A 12,408-nucleotide genomic window follows, 5' to 3' on the forward strand; every position below is an offset into this window, starting at 1 on the left:
CCTTTCCTCTTACTATCCTCTTCCCCCTCCACCCTCTCTCCCTTTGCACCCAATGCTCTCTCCTCCACCTTCCCTTCTCATCTCTTATTCTCCCAATGTTCCTCCTTTCTTCCACAGGTCCTCTCCTGCAGCCCCCCTCTCCTCTCATTCTTCCATTACACTCCCCTTTCCCTCACTGCTCCTCACTCTTCCATATTCTCCCACTCCTCCTCCTCTGGCCCTCCCCTTTCCTCTTACTATCCTCTTCCCCCTCCACCCTCTCTCCCTTTGAACCCAATGCTCTCTCCTCCACCTTCCCTTCTCATCTCTTATTCTCCCAATGTTCCTCCTTTCTTCCACAGGTCCTCTCCTGCAGCCCCCTTCTCCTCTCATTCTTCCATTACACTCCCCTTTCCCTCACTGCTCCTCACTTGCCCAGTACCCTTCTCTTCCTTATTCTCCCACTCCTCCTCTTCTGGCCCTCCCCTTTCTTCTTACTATCCTCTTCCCCCTCCACCCTCTGTCCCTTTGCATTCCCCTTGCATGCACGTCCATCAGAGCCGCAGGTCTCTCTCTCTCGTGCAAGCACGTGCCTCACCGCAGCCCTCACATGGCTCCATTTCCTTCCGGCGCCGCTCCGCTCTGACCGACGTGCTCTCTCGCCATCCGTCAGAGCCGTGGGTCTCTCTCTCTCTCGTGCGCGTGCGCACCTCACCGCAGCTCTCACTCGGCTCCATTTCCTCCCGGTGCCGCTCCGCTCTGACCAATGTGCTCTCTCGCCCACGCATGCGCGGTAGAGTTAGTCTCTACTGCGCATTTGCGAGCCGTTGGTCAGTGCCCATTTATAAGGTACATAATCTTGATCAAGGTGCATACCTCATCCTGTAAATATTTTAAGTTTTATAAATACGAGCAATAAGACTCAGAAGCTCTCATTCTCTGCATCTGTCTTACTGCATGATACGTCATCTTTCTCTGGTGATGAGTGGCTGAATGCTGGAGGAAACCGAGAAAATGATGTGCAAATCATCAGGGCAGATGGATTCTTGGAGGTGGAAGCCTTCTGATAATTTTAGGAGCAGTACTAGTATTTAAGATTTTGAGTTTTAAACCTTTTTACATTTCATGGAGGTCACCTCGATGAAAACTTTAAGTTCATAGATAGTTGTGAAGACACATAAGGAAAAAATGTCTTTGAATATGATGTGCCCGTCAAAGTTGATTATATTAGGATGTGTAACTATCATGTCTTTAGATTCAATAGACAAGAGATTTGTTTTACATTTTAGGTTTCAATGTTGAAACAGTTGAATATAAAAATCTGAAGTTTACTATTTGGGATGTAGGAGGCAAGCACAAATTAAGACCTTTGTGGAAGCATTATTATCTCAATACGCAAGGTAAGATGCATGTGATGTCTTTGAATTTGATATGGTAGTTTCCAGTCCCTGTGCTGTTTCCTACCAAAGATTTAATTGTCTGTAATGTTATTAAATGAGAGGTTGTATTTTTGTTTATTTTAAGAAACAAACGATGAAAATAGTTATTAATGTGAAAGGGTCGAGGTTGTCCTGTTCACATGATCTTGCTGTTGGTCAGAAGGGAAGAAGAAGGTGACCTAATGGTTAAAGCAAGGAGATTCCTGGGGCTCATTTGTTCAAACTGTGCTTTCTCAAGGTCTGTTTGATCCTAGTCAAATAGCTTTGCATGTATGTGCCTCAGGTTATCTGGCTGTGATTGGATATAATAGTAGTAATAGCCTGGCAACCATTTCTACTTCCTCACCTTTTGGAAGCTGGCTTGCACCACCAAAACTAGTTTCCAAATTGTCCGCCCCTATGGTGCTGCATATTGAGAATTATTATAGAGCACATTGGGATCCAGGTTGGATGAAAGATACTATATAATTACATACTGAGGGAGAAGGGCATGTCTTCCCCTCCCACAGTTTTATTCCTCCCATCTCATCCAGATGTTCGCAGAAGTATGCCAAAGACCCCAGCTGATACTTCTTTTTATTTTGTTTTTTGAATCCACTAAGGTCTGTTTTAATGAACAGATGTTCAATGTGTTCTTGATTGGTTGATAAGATAAAGGAAGGGACATGTAGATCTTCAGCAGTATTTAAAGCATAGCATTTGAGGTCATGATTCAAAATATGCAAAAACAAGAATGAGCGTAAAGTACCTGACTTGCAAAATTTTTTTTAAAATATATTCTATGTAAAGAAAGAATACTTTGAATTGTGAAGGCATATTTTTTTTTTTTATTTGCAAAATTTAAATTTTGACTGCTATATCAGGAATAAAATAAGAAGTACACTCTATCTTAGTTGAGGCACTACACTTCTGGTAGCAGCACAGTTGTACAGCTCCAGAGTGATCCAGCCAACTCAAATATTTAAAATGTAGGTGTGCCATGGTTGGTTCACCTTTTTTTTTTTTTTCCTTTTTAATATACTTTTTGTAATGAAGCCATAAAATCTCAGCAGTGGCAGCTGGTGTGCAGATGTGAAGGTGGGATCACACCACCAAAAATATTTCAGAGAAAAATATTTTTTTGAATTTACAAAAGAGCTCAATTTGAGCCCTCTTCTAGTATGATTGTCAAGAGCATTCCCTGAGCTGCCCTTAGTTTTGATATGGTGAGGAAGGGAAGACTGGTGTTGACCAATTGGATCCTCACTGGAGAGAGACCCTTGGGAGCAGCTGTCTCTATCACTCTGTTGGGTATGCTCTATGGAGGCAAAGCCTAGTAGGCTACAGAGAGGAATCCCTGAAAAAGAAAAATCCTGACTGTTATAGCTGTATGGTAACCAGCCCCAAGTTGAAGACCACTACCACTTGGAGTACCACCCGGCCGAGGACTGACAGATCTGCTACTGAAGTCACTACTGCTCGGTTGAAGAATGCTCCCCTCCACCCGCCCCCCCCATTACCATCATCACTGCTGCAGAACTGTAGGTGTTACAAAATAGACCAGTGTTTCCTAACCTTTTTCAGTCCAAGGCACACTTATATAAACAAAAAAAAATTTGTGGCACACTAGACCCTGCCTCCACTCCTCGTTCTTCCTTCTCCACTCAGTACAAACATTGGCCCCAGCACACTGCAGTAATCTATGCCTTATGTACAGCTCCCTGTTAGAATCAAGGGCCACTCAACAAAAAAGCTGCTCATCCCCTCCAGCCTGCTTTCTCCCTTCTCTGTCAATGGGCGTGTACTGCTGATTGTTCACCCTCTTCAGTCTCCCTCTTTCCTTCTCAGACTTTGTTTGCCTTCTCTTTCACTTGCTCTGTTCTTCTTCCTTATATTCCACACTCCTCTTTGTATAGCTCATGCCTCGCATAACTCCTGCTGCAACTCAATATAAGAGATTTCATTACTCTAATATGAAAAATTTTAGTATATATTTATCAACAGAAATAGTACATATATTTGTCTTATTTGCTAAGAGTACAATATTTAATTTCTGGTGATACCTCAGTATCAGCAACACAAAATCCCTTCACTGCCAAGCACATTGTGAAGTAATGTAACTCTCTACATAAAAAGAAAATCTGAACTTATACACCAAACCTGCAGCTCTACTATATCACATAACAGCATTAACTGCTAGGATACAAAACAGCAGCAAGCCACCCTACATATGAAAAGACAATGCTGCAAATAAAACAGGCCAGCACCTAAATTAGAACAGTGTTTCCCATGAATACACTTCCTATTAGAAAGACATAACAAACCAGACTGCTGTGATCCATATAGTGTATAGAAACTACACTCCAGCTAGCAGTAGAATACCTCAACTCAGTCACACGCCAAATACAGAATAGTCCTCGCCAAATACAGAATAAACCAGGGACCACAAACTAGAAATGTACACACAAGGGAAAACTGGAAAAACAGAATTGCCTTTCCTCCTGAATCCACTGCTTATTACCGGCATTAATAGCATGGGATCTATTTAATGTTTGGTTACTTGCCGGGTACTTGCCAGATACTTGTATCCTGGGTTGGTCACTGTTGGAAACAAGATGCTGGCCTTTATTGACCCTCTGTCTGACTCAGAATGGTAATTTCTTATGTCTTCTATTTCCTGAACCTCACCCCCACCCCCAATTTCCATCCACTTGCTCACTTCACAGACTCATCCTCCATAGCCCCAAATCCCTTTCCACCTCTCACCCCTCCCTATCCTTCCTGGTCCTTCACCATCTTTCAAACCCCCTCCACCTTCCTGTCTTACTTACCCCCCCCTTCCCAATCTACTCTTAACACCTACATGCTGCTGCTCCACGAAGTATGTGCACCCCTCATCCACATGGTGACAGCTTTACATGGCTTCCCTCCAGGATTCAACATGTGTGAGAATTTTGCCTCTCTCTCCACCCCTCCCTCCATAACCACCAAACCCAGACTATAGGGATGTCAAGGGGGAGTAGTTCTTCCCCTCCTCTCCATCACCCCCTCATGCCTTCCCCATTCCATCACCTTTGTCCAGTCTTCATACACTTCCCTGAGGCCCTCAGTTCCATTGCCCCTTTCCATTCCTCCGTGGATGGAAGAGGAAGAGTATGATGAAACAGAAGAACAAAGGAGAGGCTTCAAATGTCCTTCAACTATTATACCGTGACCCGCAGGCCCTAATTACTGTTAATGGCGCACAGTCTGGGAGGTTCTCTGTGATGTGAGGCACAAGGCAAGGATGCCCCTTATCTCCCTTGCTGTTTGTTTTACAATTAGAGCCTCTCCTGATAGCCATAGAACTTGAGTGTGAAATCAGAGGAGTTCGCATAGGGCCTCACATTTTTTTAATGTGTGGCCTTTGCTGATGATATGTTGGTGTTTATTATTAAGCCACATACTTCACTGCCTTTTTTATTGCGAATGGTATGGAATTTTGGGGGTTTTTCGGGACTTAAACTCAATTAATCCAAATCTTCTGCCTTAGCATTCCCAGATGATTTGGGGGCCCAGTGGCGGAGCAGATTTCCATTACACTGGGCGGTGGACATTATCCACTATTTAGGAGTGTTCCTCCCCTTGGACCCGGGCCAGATCTATAAGGTGAATGTTCCGGGATTGCTTCACGATACTCTAGATTTATTAAAAACTTGGGGTAACCTTCCACTCTCCTTAAGTGGCAAAATAAATTTATTCAAAATGGCCATCCTACCGAAATGGCTATATCTTCTCCAGAATTTGCCCTTGTGGCTGATGAGGCGAGATTTAACCACTGTTTTTTTTTAAATTTTTTATTTATGCATTATATAAGTTTACAAGCATCCACTTGCGATAGAATATCCTACAATACAGATTTGGTAATATATATCAGTTATATGACATTTATAAGTATCATAGTACTCCTCTGCTTTGTAGGGAAAATAGAAGAAAAAATGGAGAGCCTCTTTAAATAGCGCCATCCGACATTTCTATGGCTGGGCGAGAAATCTAGGATACCTCTTTCTTGGTTGCAGATGTCCCGTGCGGATGGGGGGCTAGGGCTCCCTGATTTGGCTCTTTATAATTTGGCGGGTAATTTGTGGGTTATTCGGGACTGGTTATTGAACCAGTCTCTCTTTGTCCCATTGACCTCAGATGCTGCGGTTGTACACCCGCGAGCTCTTCTATATGTATTGCCATCTCCGACCACGCACCTTTCCACCTTCTTATCCCAGTCAGCACTGCTTAAGCCCATCCGCTTATCTTGGGTGCGCTTAACCAAGCTATTACAGATTTCCAAATTGTGCGCCCATTTTCTTCCTCTCATAGGGAATGACGACTCTTTGCCAGAGTCTCAATCACGCTCCTTCAGGGAGTGGACGTCCAGGGGTATTCATTATTTGGGGCACCTGCTTTCTCGGGAGGGACAGGTGCTAGACTGGGCAGAATTCACCTGGGTTTATGATTTGGGAGTCTCTCATACTTTCCCATATTTACAAATTCAACATATCGCCACACTATCTGCAGACTCTAGACACCCTGCGATATTTTTAGCATTAGACCAAGTGTTTCACTTTGAGCGTTCAGGGGTTCCTTCATTATCCAATTACTATAAATACCTCTGTCATAAGATACAACCTGATATTTGCTCTCTTCTGGCCACCCGATGGAATCGGGATGGGGACTTTATGGTGACTCATACTATTCTGCAGCGTTGTTTTCGGCGTGCCACTAGGATCTCAAACAATATGTATTACAGGGAGTTGCAATTCAAATTTTTAAGCCGTGCATATGTGTCCCCTCAGGTGGCCTGCCAATTGACTCTAAGGTCGTCTGCTGATTGCCTCCGCTGCCCAACTGTTGTAGACACCTTATCACATGTTTTTTGGTCATGTCCCCTGGTCCAACATTTTTGGCGTCGAGTGGCGGATTTCCTAGTGGAACTACTAGATGTGGCTTTTCCTGTATCCCCTTTATGGCTGCTGTTTGGCTATATCTAGCCTATTAGGGTTCAAGATCCTGGTTCACGCATGCTTTTACAAAAGGCAGATTTAGTGGGGAAGAAAGTGATCTTATCCATATGGCGATCTGCAAGCCCGCCATCTTTTTGGGCATGGAGAAATCATTTTCACGCTCTGATGAACATGGAGAATATGGCGTCTCGAGAATCCCCGCGTCATAGACGACATTTCCTTCTGGTCTGGAATTCCTATCTACAATACCTACCACCTCGTGCACGCAGCCTGGTCTGAATGACTGATTCCTGGTCGGATCGGGCATACAAAAGACATTTTACTTGCTTCCTATTGCTTTGGATCTGTCTCACTTCAGGGATTGATGGGAGGGTTAGGGAAGGTGGGATGTGGGGACTTGGAGTTCTAGGGGGGAGGGATGATATACAAAACTGTTGGGTTTGTTAGATCTTACGGTTTGGTTATGTTCTTTTGCTGTCGGAACTTCACCCTACCAAAGTTGTGTTTCCTTGATGTAAGAACAAAACTAATAACAATTGTTTAAACAAAAAAGGAGAGGCTATGATAGGGCAATGGAATTAAGTCAACAGAAGAGCTCTGTAGATTGGGTTTGGTGGAGGGAGGGGCAGAGAGAGAGGAAGGATTTCATGCCATACAGGTACATTGCAGAGACTTAAAACAGTTTCTTTACTTGCCCCTTTTCTACTTAGTAGCATAAATTTTTGTGCAGGTTGTAAGCTCTACTGTGTGTTGCCCTAGCAGCAGGACTGGTGCATGGGTTTATAGCGCCCTAGGCAGACCAATATAATACCACTCCCACCCCCCAAAAAAAACTCATCCTGAGTTGAAAGTGTCCCCTTACAATGGTAGATATTTATAGCCATATTCTTTTTACAGTTCTCCCTCCCACCGGCAGTGCTCGCACACTTAGCCGTGAGTCTGCTTCCTACTGTGTATGTGCACCCACATGGTCCTCAGCGGCAGCGCCTGCATTTGCGGATGAAAGATTATGGGAGTAGTATTTGGGCCTCACTCCCAGACATTGTTTGTTTGTTTTTTAAGTCAAGTTGCAGTGTGCCACGGCACACCTGTTGGGAAACGCTGATATCAACTTCCCTGTGCCTCATCCACCAATCTACCGCAAGACCCACAAGGTTGCTGACAAAGAAACTTCCCCTGCACCACTGCCTCACTCCCAGTGGGACCCAAATGCTGCTGCCAGTTTAAGAGCCACTATAGCACAGCAGTACCAAGGAGAGAAACCTTCCCTGCGTGTCTGCCCCACTGCAGGATCTGCAGGCAGCTGCTACTGCAGAAGATGGGCTTCAGCCTTCTCACATGCAGGATCTGTTGGTAGCTGAAAATGGGCCACTGCTTCTCCACTGTGGAACCATCAGGAGGCTGCCACTGCTGAAGAGACATCTCCCCCCTCTTCTCAGCCATCATGGGATTGTCAGACTGGCGCTGCTACTACTGGAGATAGACCTGCCCCACCTTTCAATCACTGTGGCTCTTGCACCTACCACCACTGCTGAGGGGAGAGATTCCCTTCTCCCTCCTAACAGAGAGGCTTCCTCCTCCTCCCCCCCCACCCAACTCTAGACTTAAAGCTGAAGGCTTTCCTCACCAATCCCACAGGACTTGGGAAGTGAGGGAGGATCACAGGAGTGAGTTAGGGTCTGGGTAGATGGAGCAATACAGAAGTGGGGTGCTTAAATAGAAGAAGAAGCGGAGTGAATAACTGGGAGAAGTGTACTAGACATGGAGGGGAGAATATAGGTGAATGTAGGTGTCCAGAATGGAAGGGGATAATGGGAGTGAGTAGTAATGTTGGAGTCCTGGTAAAGGGTATCTCCTTTTTTTTTTTTAAACCAACAAATGTGTGTCCCTTTTGGAATGGATATGGAATGTTTGTATTTTTGCGTCTGTCTCTGCAGCTCTTCTTTATTTCCCCTTTATTCCTTCTGCTGAATGGTGAAGCATTTGTCACTAAACAAATGACAGCAAGAATCCCAGGATGCAAATGAAGACATTGTGAAATCTGGTGATGAGAAAAGAGCTGCTCTGCTGTTTTTCAGAACAGTTTTTCCTTTCCTTGTGCCTATAGTGCACTTCCTTTTTAAAATAGAAGGGGCTTACTGCTGTGATAGGAGGGGCAATTGGGGAATCTGCAGTGTGGCTCTCGATGTCCCCAGCTGCTGCTATCATTTAAAAAGGGAGTGATTTGAAAGCCAGAGGAAGAGTATGTGGTGAATTGTAAGAGGAGGAGGTTAAGAGCTAGAGAGGAGGATATGGAATGAGGCGTGAAGGGAAGAGGGGAATGTGTGCCTGTATTTTCAGAGTTGCAAATCGTAATACATCAGTCTTATGATATACTTTGATCCTGCACATAAAAAATATAAGTAAGCGCATATGTTTCTGCATAGACTATTGTGTGTTTCACTTGTCGCACCACCTACTTTATGACCCACCAGCTGCCACTAGTCTGAGGAGAGAGGAGATCCTATATTTAAGACCAAAATAGGGAGTTGAGAAGGCTGAACATGTATTTTGAAGATTAGACCATATACTATTGCTGTAAGTCAGTGCACTGTCATAAAATAAATATTTTCTTTTTTTTTTTTTTTAATATATATTTTATTAAAGTTTTCAAACTTTTACATTATATAACATCTTTACAAACCAACATAACAAGATATAGGGTTGGATAATAATTCCTTCCCTTTCCTCTCTTTTTATAATTTTATACAAAACTCTTGGAAATATGTACTTTTGACAACCTTGCTAGAGGCTCAATGAAATCATTAGGGAAAAACTAAACCTTTACTAATCAAACAAGAAAACACAATAGTACCCCAAATTTATTTTTTAAACTTCTTCGGATAGTGGGGAAGAGGTGGTTAAAACACAATAGTACCCCAAATTTATTTTTTAAACTTCTTCGGATAGTGGGGAAGAGGTGGTTAAAAATAAATATTTTCTATATTGTGCCAAGGTGTCTGCTTAGAAATGGTGGAAAAGAATGAATTGTGAACATGAATTTTTTTTTGTTTTTTTAATTGTTCTGCAGCTGTTGTGTTTGTTATTGATAGCAGCCACAGAGACAGGGTCACTGAAGCACACAGCGAACTTGCAAAGCTTTTAACAGAAAAGGAACTGCGAGATGCATTACTACTGATCTTTGCCAACAAACAGGTAGAGGAGTTTTGCCAGTTTGTATGTGCTGTTGACAAGGAATCATGCTGCTATGAAACCATGCTTATCAGTACAAAGACTCAGATTGCACAGCATTTGGAAAGAATTTCCCCCTTTGGTAAATGATTTTATGATCATGACTGAGAACAAATTACTGTGGCTGTGGGCGCATATATTGATGTATCCATACCCAGGGCTTGAAATTGAACTGGAGGCTGATTGTCCAGGGGAAAAGTGACTTCCTATTTCCCGTCTCCTCTTCAGGCTCTTTCTCTCCTCCCTTTCAGGTTGTGTCCCTTCCCCCCCCCTTGCCCTTTATCTTTTAGGTTCTTCCTTCAGCTGCAGCAGCCAGAGCAGTAGCATGTTGCCAGCAGCACAGAGACGCAGTAAGTGTGCATTCCTAGTCCTGGTGGCTGCTTTCTTCCTCATACGCTTCTCTAAACAAAGAAGCATACAGGGTGGGGAGGAATAGCCACGGGGACCTGGAGCACGTGTTTACTGTGTGTCCCTGTGCTTTGGCCAATGCAGCTGTCATGAGGAAAAGTGGGTCGGTGGCTGCTCTTTCTCCCCGCCTCGCGCCCAGCAATCGTTAGACCCCCTAAATGTTGTCTTGTCATGGACGAGCAGACATGTGGCTTCTTCAGACCCTGATTAGGCATGTATTCCTTGTAGACAGATCAAATAGTTTCAAGGTGTCACCAGATTAAAAAAAAACAAAACATGGCCATAGTTTCCCAATGAAGAATTGTAAAATTAGTGTTGATTTTGAAACACTGTCCCCTGCCAAAAAAGTCTTCAAAAGAAATTCTAAAATTGTATTTTTTGGTCCAGCACTTCCTTATGCTTTGGATTTCCAGTTCAGTCAGTACCGATCACCACTTTGGTTATGGCACCTTGAACCATTGCAATTACCTTTTTTTTCCCCTCCTCCCCCCCTTACTTTTAACCCTCTTAACCACTTCCATTCCATTGCTAAGCCATTGTAGCAACAGTTCTCAACCAGACTGCAGCCTGGTATGTATGCACACTGAACATATACAGCGCAGCTCACTGCTTCAATGGCAGGGGGGATGAAGAAAAGAGGATTTATATTAAGACAATCAACAAGGACTAAATTACACAGGCTGGGTAAACAAAAAAGCGTGGGAGTAGCTTGCTTATTGCGGCGGTTACTACCACTAACCAATTAGGCTTGATACTTCACTTTATGCAGCTCCAGCACTGCTCTCTACGTCAGTGGCAGGGGTGTAAGGAAAATTAGAACCAAAAAGTTACCAATAAGGGCCCTGACCTCAGCGGGCAGAGTAAAATAAGAGAAAAATAACTGTGAAAGCTTGCTGGGCAGACTGAATGGGCCGTATGGTCGTCTTCTGTCGTCACTTCTATGTTTCTATGAACCTGTTTATTAGGTGTCACCATGGTGCGATGGCAGAATCCTTCGCAGCTTACACAAGTGTCCAAAGTAGTTGCTTAGAATATCAGATTAATCCAAGTATACAAATTGGTCAAATGAAAAAGAATTTCAATTTGTGTGTGTCTGTAGCATTGTGAGCAGGTGCCGACAAGTAGCACTGGCAGGTACTAGACGGTTTTTGATTTTGTATACAATTTCTTTCCTTCTGTTAAGGAAAACTGAAAAGTTGACAGACATTTGGGATAGTCCCGTATGTAAAATATTTCACAAACAAACTTTATTCAGTTTACAATACTAATGTGTTTGGCTTCACTGCTATAACAAGCAACAGCTTTTGGATCTGTGTGCAAGCTTTCCAGTAGCTTCATACCTGAAATATAAAAAGCCCCTGTGGAGTTTCCTTTAATTTGTTCTATTCTATGAAAAATATTTTCAAAAAACACATGGTCATCATTATGTGACAAAGTGCTATTAGATAAATTTACATAAGGGAATTATCAGTCATGATATAACAAACTGATTTAGTCATTAGATCTTCTGGCTTAGGCAGCACATTATTGCTACTAATTTTCACCATCAAGCTAGTTTTGTTTGGTGGTTTGTTTTTTTTTTTAATGTAGGAAGGGATTACTGTGTGAGCCTTCCATTAGTTACAAGAAACCAATAAAGGAGATGAAGCCTTTTATAAGGCTAAGAAATATTTCAAGATATAAGCATTTGGGGTTTCTGAGGAACCCTAACTCAGTTGTACTCTGAACTGCGAGACTGAGGATAATGCTGTACCTTTTGCAGGATGTTGCTGGAGCGTTGTCGGTGGAAGAAATGACAGAGTTGCTGAGCCTCCACAAGCTGTGCTGTGGGCGTAGCTGGTTTATTCAGGGCTGCGATGCTCGGAGCGGGATGGGACTGTATGAAGGACTGGACTGGCTCTCAAGACAACTCGTGGCTGCTGGTGTCTTGGATGTAGCATAACTTCACAAGATAGCATAATTTAATGAATCTGTGACTAAATCTGTAACTGTTTTGCACATAAGATGGTTTAGGCTGTGATAAGTCTGAATTCTAACAATTAACATTTACAGTGTTTGAGGCCTGTATTTACAAGAGAAAAACTATAAATTCTACTTTGGGAATAGCCACATAATTATAAAACATTAATTTTTACCTGCACAAAGTCTGCAGATTTTACTGTCATTTAACATTGCTAATTACCATAGGCTGATAAAGAAAATTCTATAAACTAACAATTTTATATGGGGAGGAGAGACCAGAGGCACATTAAAGAAATATAATTCAGTGTTTAACTGTGTCTAATATATTCCCTGAAGACATGGTATTAAGTTACTTTATTAGATATGAAAAACTTGCCAGTGAATCCACAAAAAATAAATCACACTATGGAACA

At 42.9% G+C, this 12,408-nt stretch overlaps 1 protein-coding gene across 3 annotated transcripts in view; it reads left to right on the forward strand.

The window, feature by feature from the left end:
• TRIM23 (tripartite motif containing 23) overlaps window positions 1-12,182 on the forward strand; it is a 94,242-nt gene extending 82,060 nt beyond the window's left edge. For 2 of the 3 annotated variants that reach the window (XM_029576133.1, XM_029576125.1), the window contains exons 9-11: window positions 1,269-1,379; window positions 9,465-9,589; window positions 11,796-12,182. In XM_029576133.1, coding sequence (XP_029431993.1) covers window positions 1,269-1,379; window positions 9,465-9,589; window positions 11,796-11,975 — 416 coding nt within the window. In that variant the 3' untranslated portion in view covers window positions 11,976-12,182. Of the gene's footprint in view, window positions 1-1,268; window positions 1,380-6,226; window positions 6,709-9,464; window positions 9,590-11,795 lie in introns of those variants that run through there. The other variant, XM_029576143.1, reaches the window with a different exon arrangement.
• The last annotated feature ends 226 nt before the right edge of the window (window positions 12,183-12,408 follow it).

This window comes from Rhinatrema bivittatum, chromosome 1, assembly GCF_901001135.1.
Source record: "Rhinatrema bivittatum chromosome 1, aRhiBiv1.1, whole genome shotgun sequence".
Lineage (NCBI taxonomy): Eukaryota > Metazoa > Chordata > Amphibia > Gymnophiona > Rhinatrematidae > Rhinatrema > Rhinatrema bivittatum.